Source organism: Achroia grisella, unplaced genomic scaffold, assembly GCF_030625045.1.
Source record: "Achroia grisella isolate CSIRO2021 unplaced genomic scaffold, CSIRO_AGI_Agris_v1 utg2156, whole genome shotgun sequence".
NCBI lineage: Eukaryota > Metazoa > Arthropoda > Insecta > Lepidoptera > Pyralidae > Achroia > Achroia grisella.
The window spans coordinates 536,002-560,898 of NW_026712714.1; the positions used below are offsets into that span (position 1 = coordinate 536,002).

General features: G+C 34.9%; 1 protein-coding gene across 1 annotated transcript in view; it reads left to right on the forward strand.

Annotated features, from left to right (window-relative positions):
* The window catches only part of LOC131842307 (uncharacterized), a 69,780-nt gene that overhangs the window by 14,990 nt on the left and 29,893 nt on the right, over nucleotides 1–24,897 (forward strand). Inside the window, exons 2-6 of the mRNA XM_059190845.1 lie at nucleotides 17,585–17,701; nucleotides 18,693–18,756; nucleotides 20,977–21,131; nucleotides 22,120–22,251; nucleotides 24,128–24,251. Coding sequence (XP_059046828.1) covers nucleotides 17,585–17,701; nucleotides 18,693–18,756; nucleotides 20,977–21,131; nucleotides 22,120–22,251; nucleotides 24,128–24,251 — 592 coding nt within the window. The remainder of the gene's footprint in view (nucleotides 1–17,584; nucleotides 17,702–18,692; nucleotides 18,757–20,976; nucleotides 21,132–22,119; nucleotides 22,252–24,127; nucleotides 24,252–24,897) is intronic.

The window sequence follows — 24,897 nt, forward strand, 5'->3', positions numbered from 1 at the left end:
GTTCAGAACAACCATCAACCACAAGAATTTCATGGAGATAAAATGTACTCTTTACAGACTACCGTATGATTGTACTTGTAGCATATAACATATGAATTATACATCATTTATATATGTATTATATGACCCCGTGAACTGCGTTCCGCCTCAAAATTAACTATGTACAACGTTTTTTGTAGTTTAGTTTCGCAATAAATTTCTAAACGCACCCTGTTTGACAGTATCAGCCGTTTGTATCGGAAAATATAATTGTTGTTTTTAATATTTTACATGCAATTTCTTCATATTTTATCACCATAAACCTTCCCTGGACTACCATGAATATTTCAAAGTTTACAAAGAACTTCCAAAGTCAAACTCCTAGCCGTGTCTGTCTGTACATTCACGATAATATTAAAAAGTACTGAACGGATTTACATGCAGTTTTCATGTATCAACAGACTAAGGTTAACGTGTATTATATGTTCTACGTGTGCGAAGCCGGGATGTGTCGCTAGTTTATGTATTATAATATTTTGTGCCACTTCTGCAGGTAATTTTTTTATTTTATTTAGTTCAACCAACTTCACTTCAGTTCCTTTTTTTTTGAAGTTGGCTATCTGCAATCAGTACGGATACTGTAATTAGGTGAGTTGTTGGTAGTTGGCGTGGGATCTCTATCCTTTGACAGGGTCCCCATATTTCTGCTGGCTGGAAATATTTCATCCAACTCCAGGATATTTGCTCTTTTAAGTCTCTTTGCTGGATTATTGGTTAGAAGCTTCTGAGCTAGTTCGTTCGGATAGCAAGGCGTGCCTTATATTTGGTGCTTGTTTTTCCGATTACTTCCCTGATTGTGATGGTATTGCCAAAGTGGTGAACCTCAAAGTTGGTGATGAAAGATGGAGCTTTTAAGATGCAGTTTTGACAGCGTTGGAGGATTTCAATGTTCGAGTTACAGGCGCTTCCCCACAATTCACTTCAACAATTTTAGTAATAGTACTTCTGAAACTTATACCTAGGCAGGACCGCATTTGCAATTTCCCCTGGTATTTCGGGTATGCGGCGTGGTGGACCGGTCTTTGGGCTCCCTAAAATATGGTCGAGCGCAGTGATGGCTGGCTCTTTCGTCATATTCGTGAACGAGTGCTGCTTGTAGGGTTGATGTTTTTATATTTGACACTAATAAATTAGTGCTGGTTGGTAGTTTGAATTCACACGTTACGACTTGTAAAATGTGAACTTACAAGGATTATTTAAAAGAGCAACACACAAGTTTCTTGCTCGTTCTTCTTGTGATGAGACAGCGTTCCGAATGAGCGGTAGATTAAAAAAAAGTTATGACTATTCAAAAGTGCTCTAAATTAAGTTTATTTGAATAAAAGAGTTTCTATTCTATTTACTTACCATCAGGTGAGCCGCAAGTTTGTTCCTATGCTATAAAAAAGAACTGACAAAATATTTTGCTGGTACATTTTTTTTCACCAGCCGGTATGTTATGTCGTCGACCTACCTTGAGAAAGACCTTGTTCAATGTAAAAAAAACAATACTATCTCAAGTTTTTGCGCGCTGCCATACTCTTGGTTTAATTCACTATCACTATTTTTTTGCTACCAGTACCTGGTTGTTGATCTACAATACCTGTATTTGGGGGAAGGAATTGTTAGAAATAGGTCCCATGTTCGATTGACCTCCACTCGGTTTCCCCAGAAGACCATCCTGATAAATTCCTGGTGATTTTTTTATGGATGATAATGTAATGGTGCATCCGCTTGCGCTAACGGTTTACGCTGGCGGGGCACCAGTGGAGGATGATAAGAGCATGAGGTCAGTTAGCCCATCGTGATAAATTCAACAAGAATTTTTGAAATTCAAATTCAATATATCTTTATTCATGTAGGTCTATTACAGACTCTTATGATATGTCAAATCTACTGTCAGTTCGGAATGATTTCGAGATGAGAACTGACAAGAAACTCAACTCGTATTCTTTGCAATTTAGTATTACATGCTTACAATAATACAGATTCATTTTTAAATTCAAAATTGGCAGAATAGAGTGACCACCAGCATATGCTATTGCAGAAGCAAATAGTCTAATCAGTGTTCGCAATCCAAACAGACCAGTCCACACGTGTCCCCCACAGTTATCACAATGGTTTCCAGGGGTAACCGCGTGGAGGTTAACCTGACTGGTATATTGCTGGTAATAAGATCATCAGTCCACATTGCTACTTTCCCCCCTTCCTGGTGAACTTGCCACTATGAGTTTCCTAATATAAAAATCTTATTAATACAAACATTTGTGCCTCCGAGACGAATACTAACAGCCTCAGTGGACTAGCTGTTTAGCATACCGCCTTGCTTCCGATGGTCGCGGGTTCGATTCCTCGCACCGTACAAACATTCATGAGTATAATTGTTTGTATCGGTCTGGGTGTTTTCTATATATTTACGAAAAAATATCTATGTATTTGTAACAGTTATCTAGTGCCCATAACACAAGCTTTAGCTAGCTTAACTTGGGTCTAGATGGCGCTATGTGAATTGTCCTGAGATTATTGTTATTATTATTATATACCTGTTTCAATATATTATTTTTGGAAATATGTACATATATAATATTCTGTGTATGTGTGTCTGTATTAGCCTTGAATTCTTGATGTTTCCTGTGTATATTACTTATGTATTTATTTACAAAAAAAAAAATACATATATCAGTTGTCTAGTACCGATCATTATAGTATAAAACAAAGTCGCTGTCGCTGTCTGTCCGTACCTATGTATGCTTAAATTTTAAAAACTACGCAACGGATTTTGTACGTTTATAAAAGCGGGAGTAAGAAACAGACTGTAGTGCCCTATTGGTTGCAACTAACACAGTGGGGGTTCGTACTTGAATATACCCCGGCCGGAATCGATCTCATGACCTCGCGTCAAGGTAGTAACAACTCGTAACTGGTTTCCAATATTAACTATCGGAACTAAGTAACTTTCTGTTCAGAGGGTAGCAAAAGAAAATAGTTAATAAATCTATATGAAGTTGTATTATAAGAATACAAACTGTAATATAATCTATACATATATATAAAAAAAATTTTAAATACATAGCACTGACAATATTATCTGATTACACTAATAATGAGTGCGTAGCGATTTCTATGTTGATTGTCGCATGCCTCTTACTTGTTACACTGTAATTATTTATATAAAAAAAAATCTATTAAAAAGAGCAACACACAAGTTTCTTGCTCATTCTTCTTGTGATGAATGAGTGGTAGAATCAAAATATGACTATTCAAAAGTGCTTGTAATGAGTTTATTTGAATAAAGATTATTTCTATTTCTATTTCTATTTCTACATCTATACATATAAATGAAATTGGAGTGTATGTCTGTCTGTCGGTCTGTTTGTTCGGGCTAATCTCTGAAATGGCTGAACCGATTTTGACGGGACTTTTTTTGGCAGGTAGCTGATGTAATAAGGAGTAACTTAGGCTACTTTTATTTAAAAAATAAAGTTAAATTCCACGCGGACGAAGTCGCGGGAACAGCTAGTATATTATAAAACAAACTAATTTGAAATATTTAGGTGTTTGAAAGAAAAAAAAATGGTTTGTAGCTTGATGTAGTAAAAATTACTATTTGTACTGAAACGACAAAAATGTATCTTTATGCTGTATAGTACGACAGTAATGGAAACACTAGTATATATACAAATAAATAAATAAATAATCTCTGTACAATTCACACAGCGCCATCTAGACCCAAATTAAGCTACCTAAAGCTTGTGTTATGGGTACTTGACAACTGATACAAATACATAGATGTTTTTTTTTTCGTAAATATTACATATTATACATAGAAAATACCCAGACCGATACAAACAATCATACTCATGAATACAAATGTTTGTGCCGTGCGAGGAATCGAACCCGCGACCATCGGACGTAAAGCGGTGTGCTTCACCGCTAGACCACCGAGGTCGTTATATAATACGTAAATTTTAAAATTTTATTGTGGAAAGTGTATTTAAAGCTTTTAACTTTTGCACCACTACCCCGCTGTAGGTGGTAACATTATTTGAAAATTTGAATTTTTTTTATTAGGTATGATAATGTAATGGTGCACCCGCCTGCGCTAACGGTATACGCTGGCGGGGCACCAGTGAAGAATGATAAGATGAACATGAGGTCAGGTCAGTTAGCCCATCGTGACAAATTAATCAGGAATTTATTACGATGGTTTCCAGGAGGAACCGTGTGGAGGTCGACCTGACATGGTACTTTGCTAGCAATGGGGTCATAAGTCCACATTACTAACAAATAAAATTTCAAAGTCCACCTTACTAACAATCCGCTTCCCCCTAAAATTTCAAATTCAAATTCAAAATTCAAAAATCATTTATTCATGTAGGACATTTTAGCCGCTTATGAACGTCAAATTTTTATATTATAATTTTATTTATTCCCTACCGTCCAGTTCGGTATGTAGATTCAATTGAGAAGAACTGGCAAGAAACTCAATTGAATTACTTTTTTTTTTTAAAGCCAGTTTGTTGACAATGATTTTTATATAGGTGTCTATGTCTAACATTAAGTGACATTTACACCTGTCAATTTAGTCTCCGGGATTAAAAAACAGACTATAGTGTGAAATGTTTAGTGAAACAGCACATTATGTTTCCGGCGACTTTCTCTGTACACATTCATCCCATATTTCATTCCATCTCATTCTTTCAAATTCAAATTCAAATTCAAAAATCATTTATTCATATAGGACATTTTAGCCGCTTATGAACGTCAAGTTTTTACATTAGAATTTTTTTCCCTGCCGTCCTTTAAGATGAATGATACAGTTCATCTTCACCAGATCAATGAACCATTTGGCCTCGGTGGTCTAGCGGTTTAGTACTTCGCTTTACGTCCGATTATAGCGCGTTCGGTTTCTCGCACATTTTTTTAACAAAACACCCAGATTGATCTCAGCCCTATTGGTTTAAAATTGACAAAATTTCATACAAACTTTCATCCCCTATTTTATCCCCATAGGGGTAGAATAAATCAAAATCCTTTCTTAGCGGATGCCTAGTCATAACCTGCATGCCAAATTTCAGCCCGATCCGTTCAGTGGTTTGGGCTGTGCGTTGATAGATCACTATGTCAGTCACCTTTGAGTTATATATATATATATTTAGATTATCTAGCCATGGACTTGCTACGCGTGACAATGATTAACCCACATAAAAAATTGATCCTCTACATCTCAGATACTCCATTTTTCTAAGTTGGTTAAGCTAATGAGGCTTGAAAGTGTAACGAGTATAGTTACTGAACCGTTTATAATATTACTACGGATGGAAAGATAGAATTAATTTTGTAACAATTGTACTTAAATTTTTGTAGTAGGTATCTTAATCATCTTTACATAGTATAAAACAAAGTCGCTGTCGTTGTCTGTCCGTCCTTGTGTATACTTAAATCTTTAAAACTACGAAACAGATTTTGAAGCGGTTCTTTTAATAGATAGACTGATTCAAGAGGAAGGTTTATATATATATAATACAGCAATTATACAAGGCGCAGATCCTACCGGACATGGAATACTGTTCTCATCTCTGGGCGGTAGCCCCACAATACCAGCTACTTCCATTTGACCGCATTCAGAACCGAGCAGCCAGAGTCATTGGTAATCAACGTCTATGTGACAGACTCGACCCATTGACTTTGCGGCTTGTGTGTGATATTGCATCTCTGTACATATATCACGGGGAGTGTTCTGAGGAATTGTTCGGATTAATACCAGCTGCTGAGTTTCACCACCGTACCCCGCCAGAAACTGAAATACCATCCTGATCATCTGGATGAATGGCGGTCTTCCACAGTGCGGTTTTCTAGAAACTTTTTGCCTCGCACAACCACATTGTGGAATCGCCTTCCAGCAATGGTATTTCCGAACCGATACGATATTGAAACCTTCAAGGAAAAACTTATTCCTTTTTAAAAGGCCGACAACGTATGCAATTCCCTCGGTGTTGCGGGTGCTCATGGGCGGCGGTAATCACTTACCATCAGGTGAGCCGCATGCTCGTTTGTCCCCTGTGTTATAAAAAAAAAAAAGAATAACACAGGCTATATTTTTTATTGATACTTCAATATTGAAATTTAACGCGAGTGAAACTGTAGCTAACAGCTAGTAGATAATGTATAACAAGGAAAGTAGCTTGTAACGGGAATCGAATGTAGTCCTTGACCCGCAGCGCGGCCGCGGCCTCGCCTTGTAACGACAGCGACGCCGGTGCTCACCCGACCCCCGCCGGATGGGGGTATCTGAGATCTTATATTTTATCCCACTAAGATGTAAATTTCCGAACCGATACGATATTGAAACCTTCAAGAAAAGAGCTTATTCCTTTAAGGCTGACAACGTTCTTGCAATTCCCCTGTTATTGCGAGTGTTCATGAGCGGCAGTAATCACTTACCATCAGGTGAGCCGCATGCTCGTTATCCCCTATAAAAAAAATGTAAACCAACCTGAATTTATGTATTTCAAATTCAAAATATCTTTATTCATGTAGGTATATTACAGACTCTTACGATATGTCAAATCTACCGTCAGTTTGCAATGATTTCGAGATGAGAAGAACTGACTGAGAAATATGGTCGAGCGCAGTGATGGCTGGCTCATACGTCATACTCGTGAACGAGTGCTTGTAGGGACTGGTCTGGTTTTAATTCTATTGTGTACTTAATAATAATAATCTTTATTTGTCTCAAACAAAAACTTTTCACACAATACAACTATTGCCCATAGAATAATATAATTTAAAACTAATGAATGAGACAAAACGGTCTATAACTCAGTGAGGGCAGTGAGTCCATCCTCTCTGCTATTCTGTTACACCCTGAAGCTGAAGGCAATAAATTAATGCTAGTTGGTGATTTGTATTCGTTTCGAATTGGAAATGTAAAATTACAATGATTAATTACGCAAATTTCTTGCTCGTTCTTCTTGTGATGAAACAGCTTTCCGAATGAGCGGTAGATAAAAAGAATGATAACTATGACTATTCAAAAGTGCTAATAGTTGTTTCTTATGTATTATAATTAATTAATTATTAATAACAACGCAATAGAAATGTAGAATCCATTTTCGTCCTGACATTCCAATATGCCAGCACTTGTTTTGATTTCGGTCTTAAAAAACATGTTTTAGTGTCTTTGAATGATTCAATCTATATTTCTGAATAGTAATTATGTATGTGTATGTAATAAAAAATGATAATACCAAGTAGCGTTACGTGGCGCGGCGCGGGAATCGAAGGCCTTGACCCACGGCGGGCGACCTCGCCCGTGCAGCACTTCTTCAGCTGACGAGCGACAACGAACCAGTTTTGTCATTTTGTGAAAAAAAATGTGTTTTGTATTGTTATATTGTACTTATTAATATTACAATACAATACAATCTCAGGACAATTCACACAGCGCCATCTAGACCCAAGTTAAGCTAGCTAAAGCTTGTGTTATGGGTACTAGACAACTGATACAAATACATAGAGAATTTTTTATTTCGTAAATACATACATAATATACATAGAAAACACACAGACCGATACAAATCATACTCATGAATACAAACGTTTCCACCTAGTGAGGAATCGAACCCGCAACCATCGGACGTAAAGCGGTGTGCTAGACCGCTGGACCACCGAGGTCGTCGTTAATACACGTTCGCGGTTTAATTGACAAAAAAACTAGTTAGTTTTGTATAATATAAATAAATATTGTTAAATCACAGCGCCATCTTGTCCCGAACTAAGTAGAGCTTGTACACACTTAACATTAGTCGGCTAATGTACATAGATTAAAAAAAATAGAACAATATTATAAGAAGGAGGAAAGCTTATTGATACTTTAAAAATTACTAGCTTTTGCCTGCGGCTTCGCTCGCTTTAAGAAGTATTATTATTAGGTATAGTTTTTGCGCCTTTACAGTACTTTCATACAAACTTTCATCGCCTATTTTATCCCCTTAGAGGTGGAATTTAGCAAAATCCTTTCTTAGGGGATGTGTACGTCATAGTAGCTTTATGTATGCAAAGTCTCAGCCCGATCGGTTTAAAACTGACAAAGTTTCATACAAACTTTCATCCCCTATTTTATCCCCTTGTTGGTAGAATTAATCGAAATCCTTTCTTAGCGGATGCCTACGTCATAACATCTACCTGCATGCCAAATTTCAGCCCGATCCGTCCAGTGGTTTGGGCTGTGCGTTGATAGATCACTATGTCAGTCACCTTTGAGTTATATATGAAAAATTATTATTATTTAGTGTATTGCTATACCTTTTTTATTTCTCTAGTCCAGTGGTTCCCAATTAGTTTTTGCATGCATACTGAATTATACATGCATATGAATATAAATACGGTACATACACCAACAGAGCATTTTTTTTTTTTAATTTTTGTCTGTCTGTTTGTTCCGGCTAATCTTTGAAATGGCTGGACCGATTTTGATGAACCTTTTCTTAGCAGGTGGCTGATGTAATAAGGAATGACTTAGGCTAATTTTATTTTAGAAAAATAACATTAAATTCCACGCGGACGAAGTCGCGAGTACAGCTAGTAATTAATAAAACGGAGGCACATAAATATAATTTCATTTCATAATTATCAAAGTACTAAATGCAGTTTTACTGTATTGTCCACGGTTTAATACAAGCTCTACTTTATTTAGGATTCTTTCAGTTTTAATGTGCCATTGGGGTCCCTAAAATAAGGTCGAGCGCAGTGATGACTGGCTCATCCGTCATACTCGTGAATGAGTGCTGCTTGTAGGGACTGGTCTGCACTTATGAAGAGATGACTCTAATAAATTAGTGCTGTTGGTAGTTCGTATTCACACGTTTCGACTTGTAAATGTGAACTTACAAGGATTATTTAAAAGAGCAACACACAAGTTTCTTGCTCGTTCTTCTTGTGATGAGACAGCTTTCCGAATGAGCGGTAGATTAAAAAAATGTTATGACTATTCAAAAGTGCTTCAATTAAGTTTATTTGAATAAATGATTTTCTATTAATTAATAATATTTATATATTTTGCATGCCTATTAGGCAAAACATAATGGGACATTATATTACAATATCAACCAATGTAAACCTATGTTTAGTGCAAATAAATTTGATTTGATTTATTCTATTCTAGACATGGTCAGTCATATCTATGAACTACAAGTCTAAAAATACTGAACGTACAGTTTCGACTTTGTTACGATTTTATTGTATGTAAAGATAAGATGTAAAGATTTATGTTATGTTGGCGGTGTAATCTAATCTGCACGTCAGCCGTCAGTGAGCAGACACCTCGTAGTCACCTCGTGTATTATGTCCGTACCACACATTGAGGTATTATGTACTAGAGCAGCGGTCGTCAAACTGCGGTCCGTGGGCTGCATGTGGTTTGTGTGCGGTCCGCAGGGGCAGATCTAACTTAAGGGCTTTTTGGGCTGCAGTCTAGGGCCCCGTGGATACAAAGAGCTGCAGCACTGAAAATAATAGACTATTTTGCGTTATCTAGTCCCACGGTAAAGTTTGTGTGTGTACTAGACAACTGATATAAATACTTAGTTTTTTTGTTGTAAATACATACATAATATACATAGAAAACACCAAGACCGATACAATCATACTCATGAATACAAATCTTTGCACCGTGAGAGGAATCGAACCCGTGACCATCGGAAATAAAGCGGTGTGCGGTCTTGGACTCGTTAATGTATATAGCCAACGGTAAAGATTTATTATCAAGTGCTCGTCTGTTTGTTTGTCATTCAATTATATTTAAGTAATAATATAATATTAAAATACTGCATAAATATATTAAGAAATATCTGTCGGAAAATCTACGACCTCATGCGCTCATTATTCTAATCACAGATTGAAGTAAAGCGAGAGAAAAGATACACATCAATATAAAATGACGTTTTTATTTTATTACTATCTGTTCCCGCGACTTCGTCCGCGCGAAATTTAACTTTATTTTTCTAATATAAATTATTTTTTCTAAAATAAAAATAGCCTAAGTTACTCCATATTACATCAGCTATCTGCCAATACAAGTCCCGTCAAAATCGGTCCAGCCATTTCAAAGATTAGCCGGAACAGACGGACAGACAGAAAATGTAAAAAATGCTATTTTAGTGTATGTACCGTAATTATATTCAATATGCATGTAGTAAAAAATGGTTGCTTCAATATTACATACAGACACTCCAATTTTATTTTATAGATTATTGTGTGTGTGCCGCCTGCTTTCCTCACCGCATTCTTATAAGTCAATGTCGCGTGACGTGAGTTTGTTTATATGTTGCGTCTTCTCTAACGCGTGGTTTATAATGCCTCAATGGTAACAATGGATTTTTTATATGTATTGGAACATTAAAAACATAATTTATCTAAGTCCTGGTCCGTATATATATAAACAATGTTTATTAGATAGCGTTATACAAACAGACACACCCATTGCATTTAATTTTACTTTAACCCCCGACGAGGGAAGGGGATTGTTACTAATGTAGACTGATGATCTCATTGAGTCTTACAAATCCGTCATACTCGTAACCGGGTGCTGTGGACCCGGTCACGAGTATGACTCGGCTCGTGGACTGGTCTGTTCAGGTTACGAACACTGATTAGACTATTTGCTTTTGCAATAGCATATGCTGGTGGTCACTCTATTCTCCCAAATTGGAATTTAAAAATGAATCTGTATTATTGTAAACATGTACAACATTTATTTGAAAAGAATACGAGCTGAGTTTCTTGTCAGTTCTTCTCATCTCGAAATCATTCCGAACTGACGGTAGATTTGACATATCATAAGAGTCTGTAATAGACCTACATGAATGTAGATATTTTGGATTTGAATTGCTGGCAATATACCATGTCAGATTGGCCTCCATGGGGTTCGAGTTCCTGGAGTTTGGTGTTAGAATAGATTTTTTTTTATACCACTTAGGTGGCAAACAAGCATACGGTCCATCTGACGGTAAACGGTTACCGTAGCCTATGGACGCCTGAAACACCAGGGGTGTCACATACGCGTTGCCGACACTTAAGAAACCTTAATATACCCTTCTTGAAAAACCCCATGCTGTATAGAATAGAAAATCCTTTATTCAAATAAACTTAATTTAAGCACTTTTGAATAATCATAGTTATCATTCTTTTTATCTACCGCTCATTCGGTAAGCTGTCTCATCACAAGAAGAACGAGCAAGAAACTTGCGTGTTGCTCTTTTAAATAATCATTGTAATTTTACATTTCCAATTCGAAACGAATACATACGTCAGATTGACCTCCATAGGGTTCTTCCTGGAAACCATTGTGATAAATTACTAGTGAAGTCACGATGGATAACTGACCTGACCTCATGTTCATCTTATCATCCTCCACTGGTGCCCCGCCAGCGTATACCGTTAGCGCAGGCGGGGGCACCAATCCATTACGGACTATTAAAAAAAACGAGGGGTGTGTTATACGTTCAATGAGTGTATGTTTTGCATTGTAACTCCCCAATGGATGCATGTGTTGATACGGTTCTCGATATTAAGGTACATCAACTAATGCGCGTAATAGACGTATATGGATTACAATAAATAACAGAGGATTTATTTAGAACTAGCTTTTTTTTTACTATGGTGGTGGCAATCAAGCATACGGCCCATCTGATGGTAAACGGTTACCGTAGCCTATGAACGCCTGAAACACCAGGGTTGCTGCACCCGCGACTTCGTCCGCGTGGAATTTAACTTTATTTTTCTAAAATAAAAGTAGCCTAAGGTACTCCTTATTACATCAGCTACCTGCAAAAAAGTTCCGTCAAAATCGGTCTAGCCATTTCAGAGATTAGCCTGAACAAACAGACAGACAGACAAAAATTGTAAAAAATGTTATTTTAGTGTATGTACCTTATTTATATTCATATGCATGTAGTAAAAAACGGTTACTTCAATATTACAAACAGACACTCCAATTTTATTTATATGTATGGATTGTAGTATGTAGGTAGTGAGTATATCGGTAAATAATTGTACGATTTGTTGTAGTTAGTACTTATTTATTGGTATTGTGTTACAATATTTATATTGTAACACGGTAGACAGATAGGTACGGTAGATAAAAAAAATTGTTATGACTATTCAAAAGTGCTTAAATTAAGTTTATTTGAATAAATGATTTTCTATTCTATTCTATTCTATTAGAAACGCGAGTACTCAACGCGGAGTCATAATGCAGACTGTTTCACACTTAACTTAATCTATATTAGTGGAGACGTAAACTGATGGAAGGGTCTCAAGTGTAGATAGAAATATTACAAGTGTGGGCACATGTATGATTTTACACTTAACTAATGTTAGTGGAGACTAAACTAGTGGAAGGGTCTCAAGTGTAGACAGAAATATTACAAGTTGTCATATATGTGGGCACATGTATGATTTTACACTTAACTAATGTTAGTGCGAGACTAAACTAGTGGAAGGGTCTCAAGTGTAGATAGAAATATTACAAGTGTGGGCACATGTATGATTTTACACTTAACTAATGTTAGTGGAGACTAAACTAGTGGAAGGGTCTCAAGTGTTGACAGAAATATTACAAGTGTAGGCACATGCTCATGGGCGAGCACCACGTATTGTCAGGTGAGCCGCAATCTCGTTTGTCCCCTGTACTATAAAATATATGACATTGGAAACCTTCAATATTACAGAGATGCTGTTATCATTATCATTACATAGTATAAAACAAAGTCGCTGTCGCTGTCTGTCCCTATATTTCAATCTTTAAAACAACGCAATGGATTTTCAACCGGTTTTTTTTAATAGATAGAGTGATTCAAGAGGAAGGTTTATATATACATGTACACCCGTGCGGAACCGAGGCGAGTAGCTAGTCATACAATAAATCGTGTACTGGTATTTATCGCCCAAACTGCGACTCGCTACAGAGAGCTCTATCTGAACGCTGCGCTGTTGAAATCAGTGTAGCCAGATGACAATCTGATATTCCCCAAAATTTTCACAATATTTCCTTATTTTTTCTACAACTCCTCTATTATAGATTATAGCCGATTTTTTTTTATGACCATATTTTAAACCACTAGGTTTTGTTTTTATTTATAACTAGTTGTTCCCGCGACTTCGTCCGCGTGGAATTTAGATAGATAGATAGATAAATTCTTTATTCACAATTACAGACACATAACATACATGAGATACAGAAAAACACGAATTAATAAAAGAAATGTAGGTGACTTTATGTGCCGCAAAAGTGAAAAGGCAGGTAGCCAACTCAGCATAATGCTACAGATAACTCTGCAGCGCTGATATTCTGTTGGCTCCTTACTTATACTATACTTATTACTAAAAAAAATTACATAAATATTAAACATCGAGCTCTTTATCAAAATAAGTATGAATAAATTTTCAAATGTTTAAGTTTATTTTCTAAAATAAAAGTAGCCATGTTAATCTGTTTGTAATATTGACATAACAATTTTTTACTACATGCATATGAATATAAATACGGTACATACACCAAAATAACATTTTTTACAATTTTTGTCTATCTGTCTCGATCTGTTTATTCCGGCTAGCCTCTGAAATGGCTGGACCGATATTGACGGGTCTTTTATTGGCAGGTATCTGATGTAATAATAAGTAACTTAGGCTACTGTCATTTTAGAAAAATAAACTTAAATTCTATGACGAAGTCGCGTGTACAGCTAGTCATCCATAAAAAAATATCCTGAAATTGGGTATGATGTTATAAGCTGGTATCACAGATTATATTAGGACTACCAACTGAATGTTCAATAGATAATATTACTACGCATCGAGATAACGAATTTAAACAAATACACCATACTTATGTAACTTTGACAACAGTGCTCTTGATAAATGTATGTATGTATGTGTATACACGTGATAATCGTACGTTGCGAATAAAAACATATGTATATATGACTGCCTCGATTTAGTAAAGCGCCTTACTTCCTGGTCGCGGGTTCGATTCCTCGCACGGCACAAACATTTGTATTCATGAGTATGATTGTTTGTGTCGGTCTGGGTGTTTTCTATGTATATTAAGTATGAAAAAAAAAAGAGGGCCATTCGCTCCATTTATGGTATGGGCTAGTATATTATATATTCCCTTTGATGGGGTAAGTCATTGCGAGAGTGTTTTAAGGAATCAAATATCCTCACCGTTGTATATCTTCTCAATACATTTATGAAAATATCATCTATGCCAGAAGGCATTTATAATATAGACAGTAAGTGATTTCAAAAGAGTCAATATCGTGATTTGCACTAATAAATAGATTCTCAGATTTACTGAATATAACAATCAAACAAACTGATTTTACGAGTATGGTAACTAAATTGTCGATTTTTGGTATAAAGTTAGTAATAAATCGTTTTATTGGCAAGTTTGCGTAAGGTTTTATAATAAAGTATCTAGAGTCTGTTAGTGTGTAAATCTGAATGACTCCTGGGGACGAAAAAAGATTTAAATGCAATTTATCAAATTTAAAACAGTTCCGAATAATTTTTGCAAATAAAAATTTACATCTCTCGCTTACTATAAAATTGAAGAATTCGTTAACGATAATAATGTTTTTATAGAAAAACTTTAACATCTATAGCACTGACAATATTATCTGATTACATTAATTCGGATGTTTTTGTCTCTCTAATGAGTGCGTGGTAGCGAGACACGTCGAGATATTTTGATTATTCGTGTTATGCCGGTTAACTTGTAACGTATATTACACTGTAATTATTTTATATTTATATGTTTTATATAAACTCTCTATTAAAAAGAGCAACACACAAGTTATACGATTATTCTTGAAATGATTCTTCAGCAGTACTTTTATTTGTGATGAATCTGCATTCGTCGCTGAATGAGTGGTAGAATCAAAATATGACTATTCAAAAGTGCTTGTAATGAGTTTATTTGAGTAAAGATTATTTCTATTTCTATGTATTGAAAAAATATCTATGTATTTGTGTCAGTTATCTAGTACCCATAACACAAGCTTTAGTTAGCTTAACTTGGGTCTAGATGGTGCTGTGTGAATTGTCCTGAGATTATTATTATTATAACTATTGGTGGCCGTTAATCGTGACGCTACCAACATCACGTGACTCGCTATGGTTTTAAATTTGAAATGTAAGTACTTAACAAATTAGTCAACTGAGTGTTCTTTATGTATTGATGATGATAAGTGATGAAGAAAGAAATTTTCTTACAATACGGCACGTGTTGAGAATGACGGCTTCTTGTAACAGGTCTATTGTAGAGGAGGGGATCTGCAATGTGTCTAGATGTTTGATAAGACTTCTTGGTATAATTCCTGTGGATGACAAAACTATTTGTACTATATGAATGGTGTGTGCTTTCCATTGTTTTTTTAATTCTATTACTAGATCTGTATACTTTGTTAGTTTTTCATTGACGGTGCTTTATATATTGTGTGTTTGCGATGGATATATCTACAAGATATACTTTTTTATTGATTTTCTCGTGATGTTACGTCGGGTCTATTGTGATGTACGGTTTTGTCAGTAATTATTGTTATATCCCAGTACAGTTTACAGTGGGCATTTTCTAATACATTATTATTATTAATTATACTTAATATTGTACCAATTTTTTCTTTAATATAAATAAAATTCTATTAACATAATGATTTAGTATACTTTTCATTATATAACCTATACATATTTCATTATATACTATATTGTAGTTGTATATCATATTATATATTCCTTCTTTGTTTATATATGTTTATATTTATGTATTATTGTAAATGTAATAGTATAAATATTATTATATCATTTTTTATGCCTTGATTTTTATTTCTTTTTTGTTACGATTATTTTTGCACCGCCAACAATTTTTTCTGTACTGCCTATGGTTGACTGGTAGAAAATACCGCATGGTGATAAGTCCGCCAAATGTACTGTTACTTTTGTACTGTGTGCATTAGTTATATATATTAAAATAAATAAATAAACAACCTTATCTAGCTATATAGCGTATATTGAATGCGTGTATAAGCTTTTAGGCATACATAGTGTTGGATTACAATCCAGCTCTTATCATTACTGTATTGATTGTTTAATCTAATAAATTATTGACGTTATTGATTATATTTGTTTCAGGTTGCAATAAAAATAATAGACAAATCAAGACTAGACTTGACAATTTGAAAACTTTCAGAGAAATAGTTATGTATTCACATAGTCAGATTATATCGACTTGTAAATGTAAACTTACAAGGATTATTTAAAAGAGCATACACATTTTCAACTTGTCTTATTAAACCTACGTCCTTTAGATTCATACAACCAATCCCTCTAATACATACATAAGTAGCATCTACTGCACTCTTATTCCGAACGAGTGGTAGATAAAAAACATAATACAACAAATTTTCAATTGTCTTATTAAACCTATTCAAAAGTCCTTAAACGGCGTTTCCCAAGTTTATTTGACAAACTGTCACATTTATAATATTAGTGTGGTTGCTACAATAAACGCTGCTGGTACGCAAGGTTTGAAGTTAACTCAAGTCAAAATTATAAATGATTTTCAACTTGTCTTATTAAATTCTATTCTATTAGATTCATATGCAACCATATCACTCTAATTCTAGCATCTACTGCCTCTTGTAATTTTTCAACTTGTCTTATTAAAATATAAATAAAATTCTATTTACATAATGATTTTGTAATACAACAAATTTTCAATTATATACTATCTTTGATTCAGTTGTATATCATATTATATATGCACTCTTTGTTTATATATGTTTATATTGTCTTGTATTATCTTTAGATTCATGTAATACATATAAATATTATTAATACAACAAATTTTTTATGCCTTGATTTTTATTTTTTATTTTGTAATATGATTATTTTTTGATTCACCGCCAATCACTCTAATTTTAGCATCTACTGTACTCTTGTAATACAACAAATTTTCAACTTGTCTTATTAAACCTGGTTGACTTGTAATACAACAAATTTTCAACTTGTCTTATTAAACCTACGTTCTTTAGATTCATGCAACCAATCACTCTAATACATACATAAGTAGCATCTACTGCACTCTTGAACGTTCTTTAGATTCATACAACCAATCACTCTAATACATACATAAGTAGCATCTACTGCACTCTTGTAATACAACAAATTTTCAACTTGTCTTATTAAACCTACGTCAAATGTGCACTAATTACTCTTGTAATACAACAAATTTTCAACTTGTCTTATTAAACCTACGTTCTTTAGATTCATGCAACCAATCACTCTAATACATACATAAGTAGCATCTACTGCACTCTTGTAATACAACAAATTTTCAACTTGTCTTATTAAACCTACGTTCTTTAGATTCATGCAACCAATCACTCTAATTATATTACTGTATTGATTGTAATCTGTTTTGTATGCTAATAAATAAATATATTTGGACGTTATTCGTATATAATATCCGTATGTAAAATACTAATTTATACATTATTTGTTTCAGGTTGCAATAAAAATAATAGACAAATCAAGACTAGACGAAGACAATTTAAAGAAAACTTTCAGAGAAATAGCAATTATGAAGAGACTGAGGCATCCACATATAGTCAGATTATATCAGGTAATACACCAAACTTTCCCTTATTAAACCTGTTAGTGCCATTGAAGCACTCTTGTAATACAACAAATACAACCTATGTTCATTAGATTCATACAATGCATCCCTGACTTATTAAACCTACTTCCTTTAGATTCATACAACCAATCACTCTAATACATACATAAGTAGCATCTACTGCACTCTTGTAATACAACAAATTTTCAACTTGTCTTATTAAACCTATGTTCATTAGATTCATACAATGCATCCCTGACTTATTAAACCTACGTCCTTTAGATTCATACAACCAATCACTCTAATACATAATTTTTTTTAATACTCCACTTATTTAGATTATTTTACTTTTCCTTTCTGGTGTGTGTATGTGTATATGTACAATAAGTAATACGCATCACAATTAAATATATACACAAAAACAAGTAAACATATAAATATATTTTTTATTTAATAAAAAAATATTGTTCATTAGCTGTGCCCGCGGTTTGACGCGCGTGAAAATGGCCGTGTCAGAACTTAGATGGAACAAACAGACAGACAGACAAAAATTGTAAAAAATGAGGTTTTGGTGTATGTACCGTATTTATATTCATATGCATGTAGTAAGAAACGGTTATTTCAATATTACGAATAGACACTCCAATTTTTTTTATATGTATAGATACATGTACACCCGGGGCGAAGCCGGGACGAGAGCAGCTTTATCTTATATATAAAATTCTCGTGTTACAGTTTTCGTTCCCATACTCCTCCGAAACGGCTTGACCGATTCTCATGAAATTTTGTGAGCGTATTGAGTAGGTCTGAGAATCGACCAACATCTATTTTTCATCCCCCTAAATGTTAGGGCTAGCCCATTTATTTTATTTTAAGGCAAAACAACGTTTGCCGGGACAGCTAGTGTATATATAGAAGATAGTATAAGTGTTTATATTAAGTTTATATAAATAATGATTACTGTTGTTACAAAACTGTCTATAATTTTCTATTTCAGGTTATGGAGAGCAGCCATACAATATATTTAGTGACAGAATACGCACCCAATGGTGAAATATTTGGTGAGTGTTAACTATTGATTAGCGGATCTACCTAACGGCTTTTAGGCTACAGTCAGGGCCCGAGGATACAAAGGGCCCCTGAAACTATATTTAGAATATAAAATATATCTACATCATATATATAAAATTCTCGTGTCAGTTTTCGTTCCCATACTCCTCCGAAACGGCTTGACCGATTCTCATGAAATTTTGTGAGCGTAGTGAGTAGGTCTGAGAATCGGCCAACATCTATTTTTCATCCCCCTAAATGTTAGGGGTAGTCCAACCCTAAATTTTTTATTTTAAGGCAAAACAACGTTTGTCGGGACAGCTAGTTATTTATATTATTAACCGGGTCTTAACACGAACTAATTTTATGACAAATAGCCACGTTGGTCTAGCGGTTAATCATACCGCCTTCCGATGGTCACGAATTCGATTCCTCGCACGGCAAACATTTGTATTCATGAGTACGATTGTTTGTATCGGTCTGGCTGTTTTCTATGTATAATATGTATGTATTTACGAAAAAATCTATGTATTTGTATCAGGTATCTAGTACCTATAACACAAGCTTTAGCTAGCTTAACTTGGATCTAGATGGCGCTGTGTGAATTTTCCTGAGATTATGTCATTATTAAGTCTCAGAGAGACACGTGGACATGTTCTAAATATATATAACTCAAAGGTGACTGACATAGTGATCTATCAACGCACAGCCCAAACCACTGGACGGATCGGGCTGAAATCTGGCATGCAGGTAGATGTTATGACGTAGGCATCCGCTAAGAAAGGATTTTGATTAATTCTACCCCCAAGGGGATAAAATATGGGATGAAAGTTTGTATGAAACTTTGTCAATTTTAAACCGATCGGGCTGAGATTTTGCATGCATAAAGCTACTATGACGTAGGCATCGCCTAAGAAAGGATTTTGATAAATTCCACCTCTAAGGGGATGAATTAACGCGAGCGAAGCCGCGGCAAAAGCTAGTATGAACATATGACGGATTAACTAGAACTACTAAATCAGCGGACTCCGAATGGAAACGCATATATTACCCACAAATGTTAGAAGGACACCGCGACTTTACTCGCCGTGAATAATAATTGTTCAGTCAATTGCAGTTATCGTGGAAATTTCCAGAAATACTTCCTCGGTACTACACCATCCAAATTTATGTGGTGCTCGGCGTTTATCTAACCAAATTACATATGCGTACGCCTTGCGGTTGATATCGTGATTACTCCGTCGTAATGTTCTTTGGTACATACATATATATATATATACATATACTAGCTTTGTCCCGGCAAACGTTGTTTTGCCTTAAAATAAAAAAAAAATTCAGGGGTGGACTACCCGTAACATTTAGGGGGATGAAAAATAGACGTTGGCCGATTCTCAGACCTACTCAATACTCCCACAAAATTTCACGAGAATCGGTCAAGCCGTTTTGGAGGAGTATGGGAACGAAAACTGTGACACGAGAATTTTATATATAAGATATAGGGCACAGCTAGTGTATGTAATAATAATAATAATCTCAGGACAATTCACACAGCGCCATCTAGACCCAAGTTAATGTGTTATGGGTACTAGATAACTGATACAAATAGCTTTCACACACTTTCACATTATGTTTCACAGTAGGTTAACACAGTTCTAATTTATTTCAATTCACAACAAATGCGCGCGCGCGTCAAGGCCGCTGTACGGTCCGTCTGTTACTAGTTAAGGGAGGGGTAGGAAAGACGCGGGAACACAAAACTAACGGGCTCTTCCTTTGCAAAAAAGCTTACTATAAAATTGAAGAATTCGTTAACGATAATAATGTTTTTATAGAAAAACTTTAAATCCATAGCACTGACAATATTATCTGATTACATTAATAAAGAGTGCGTAGCGACTTCTATGTTGATTATCGCATGCCTCTTACTTGTTATACTGTAATTATTTATATAAAAAAAAACATCTATTAAAAAGAGCAACACACAAGTTTCTTGCTCATTCTTCTTGTGATGAATCTGCATTCTGAATGAGTGGTAGAATCAAAATATGACTATTCAAAAGTGCTTGTAATGAGTTTATTTGAATAAAGATTATTTCTATTTCTATTTCTAATATAATAATCTGTGCTTACCATCGTAAGCACAGATTATTAGATTGGATGGATGGTATAGGGTAGATTTTGAACAGCGCTGTATGAATTGTACTAAGATTATTATTTTATTTCGTCCACAGATCACCTAGTCTCCAGGGGTCGAATGCCCGAGACAGAGGCGGCGAGGTCCTTCGCACAAATGGTAGCCGCTGTCGGGTACTGCCACGCGAACGGAGTGGTCCACAGAGATCTAAAAGCCGAGAACCTGCTACTCGATAGGGATATGAATATTAAGGTGAGCAAACCTTCTAGAAACTTCTATAACCTTCTAGAAACTTCTAGGTTCCACCGCAGGGAGACTGGAGTCATTTCCAGTGCTTTCTCTGTCTCTTTTTGCTTGTTTGTTGATGTGCTTGCATGATTGAGTTCCTTTTTGGACAATGACATTTGGCGGTAAAATTACAACCTTCTAGAAAGAACCAGGTTGCATCGTAGGGAGACTAGTCATTTGCTATTGCTGTCTCATCGATAAAATGGATCTTATCTCATCGATGAAATTATGGTGTTAAAAAAAAGCCGAGAACCTGCTACTCGATAGGGATATGCATGTAAAATTGAGGTAATCTTCTAGAAAGGTCCAGGTTCCATCGTAGGAGGACTAGTCAGCGGGACTTGCATGACTGAGTTCCTTTTTAAAGGATGAAATTGTGGTTGTAAAAAAAAGCTAAGAACCTGCTACTCGATAGGGACATGAATATTAAGGTGAGCAAACCTTCTAGAAACTTCTAGGTTCCATCGCAGGGAGACTGGAGTCATTTCCAGTGATTTCTCTGTCTTTTTTGTTTGTTGATGTGCTAGCATGACTGTGTTCCTTTTTGAATAACGATATTTTGGCGGTAAAATTACAACCTTCTAGAAAGGTCCAGGTTCCATCGTAGGGAGACTAGTCATCATATAATAAACTTACTAATCTATACGTATAAATAAAATTGGAGTGTCTGTTTGTAATATTAAAATAACCGTTTTTACTACATGCGTATGAATATGAATACGGTACATACACTAAAATAACATTTTTTTTCCGTCTATTTGTTCCGGCTAATCTCTGAAATGCCTGGACCGATTTTGACGAGACTTTTTGACAGGTAGCTGATGCAATAAGGAATAACTTAGGCTACTTTTATTTAAAAAAAAATAAAGTTAAATTCCACGCGGACGAAGTCGCAGGAACAGCTAGTACAGTAAATATAATCGTATAGTTATGGTTCGATGTCACTCGACAGCTGGCAGACTTCGGGTTCAGTAACGAGTATACTTCGGGATCGCCGCTGGCCACGTGGTGCGGCAGTCCGCCGTACGCGGCGCCAGAACTCTTCGAGGGTCGACAGTATGACGGGCCAAAGGCGGACATCTGGGTAAGTTATAACTTAACTTACTTTAAGCATACTCGAAAGGGAATAATGTAACTTTAATATATTTACATCTGGGTAAGTTATAACTTAACTTACTTTAAGCATACTCGAAAGAGAATAATGTAACTTTAATATATTTACATCTGGGTAAGTTATAACTTAACTTACTTTAAGCATACTCGAAAGAGAATAATGTAACTTTAATATATTTACATCTGGGTAAGTTATAACTTAACTTACTTTAAACATACTCGAAAGAGAATAATGTAACTTTAATATATTTACATCTGGGTAAGTTATAACTTAACTTACTTTAAACATAATCGAAAGATACTAATGTAACTTTAATATATTTACATCTGGGTAAGTTATAACTTAACTTACTTTAAACATACTCGAAAGAGAATAATGTAACTTTAATATATTTACATCTGGGTAAGTTATAACTTAACTTACTTTAAACATAATCGAAAGAGAATAATGTAACTTTAATATATTTACATCTGGGTAAGTTATAACTTAACTTACTTTAAGCATACTCGAAAGAGAATAATGTAACTTTAATATATTTACATCTGGGTAAGTTATAACTTAACTTACTTTAAACATACTCGAAAGAGAATAATGTAACTTTAATATATTTACATCTGGGTAAGTTATAACTTAACTTACTTTAAACATAATCGAAAGAGAATAATGTAACTTTAATATATTTACATCTGGGTAAGTTATAACTTAACTTACTTTAAGCATACCCGAAAGAGAATAATGTAACTTTAATATATTTACATCTGGGTAAGTTATAACTTAACTTACTTTAAGCATACTCGAAAGAGAATAATGTAACTTTAATATATTTACATCTGGGTAAGTTATAACTTAACTTACTTTAAACATAATCGAAAGAGAATAATGTAACTTTAATATATTTACATCTGGGTAAGTTATAACTTAACTTACTTTAAGCATATTCGAAAGAGAATAATGTAACTTTAATATATTTTAATCTTAATCCTTACTCCTTTAATTACATAGTATATAACAAAGTCGCTGTCGCTGACTGTCTGTCCCTTTGTATGCTTAAATCTTTAAAACTACGGAACGGATTTTGAAGCGGTTTTTTAATAGATAAAGTGATTCAAGTGGTAGATTCATATGTATATATTAATACATGTACACCCATGCAAAATAGGAGGGAGCAGCTAGTATATATAATATTTTAAATGTGAAAGTAAGGATGTTTGTTATGCTTTCACGCAAAAACTACTAAACCGATAATCATGAAATTTTGTACACATGTTCTTGGTATTAGAATGAATATAGGATACTTTTTATTCAAAAAAAAAATTTATTATATACGAGCGAAGCCGCGGCTAATAGCTAGTAATATTATAAACTTGAAAGTTTGTAAGTATAGAACTATGGATGTTTGTTACTCTTACACGCAAAAACTACTAAACGGATTTTGATGAAACTACAGTAATATAGCTTATACATCAGAATAAAACATAGGCTATATTTTATATGGAAATTTAACGCGAGTGAAATCGTGGGCAAAGCTAGTTTATAAAATAGATTTTTTGAAAAAAATATGAAATGGTATAATCGTACGGTGCAACCAGTCTGCTGTAACGATATCAATCATAAAAGAGATGTGAGATTGACCGATTGATTAATTGATCGATTGATTGATTGATGGATTGATTGATTGATCGATTGATTGATTGAACGACGTGATCGAATATAACACAATGGTTAGCTGGTAGAGAATGCCATATGGCATTAAGCTCGCCAATTGTACATTATTTTAAATAGTGCAATAAAGGATAAATAATAATAATAACATAATATTGATCCGGCTGTTTGTTTGTGGTGTCAGTCGCTGGGCGTGGTGCTGTACGTGCTGGTGTGTGGCGCTTTGCCATTCGACGGCGGCACACTGCACGAGCTCAGGCAGGTCGTGCTCAGCGGCAAGTTCAGGATACCTTACTTCATGTCACAAGGTAACTACTATCATTCACTCATAAACTTAGCGACGCTCTTGTGTGGACTGTGGAGCTCTTGCCACCCTCTACGATCTTCCATCATACTCTTTAAGCCTAATACGACACGACTCCAATTCTGTCTTTAATTTGTTCCATGTAACTGTGCCTTGGTCTTCCTTTCCGCTTCTTTCCTTCTATCTTTTCCTCAATAATTAGTTTCAAAAATTCATCGTGCCGTATCAATTGCCCCAATATTTTTCCTTTTCTACTTTCTTTAGCATCCAATATCTGCCTTTTTTCTTTCACCCTGTGCAATACTTCTTCATTTCTTACTTTATCTTTCCAGCTAATTCTTTCCGTCCTTCTCCAGCACCACATTTCAAAAGCTTCCAGTTCGTCCTTTTCTTTTGGAGTTAATGTCCACATTTCACATGCATACAAAGCTATACTCCAGATATAGGTCTTAATAAATCGTTTCCGTGAGTTCTTGGATATCTTAGCACGTAAAAGGTATTTTTTGTTATCAAATACTTTTTTTGCCATGGCTATTCTTGTTGTAATATCCGTGGTACGTCTACAAAACTACTATAGTAGTAGTTTTTTATTACCATCAACACTTCACTTCATCAATATGCTTCTTATTAATCGTTCCCTCACTGCTGAG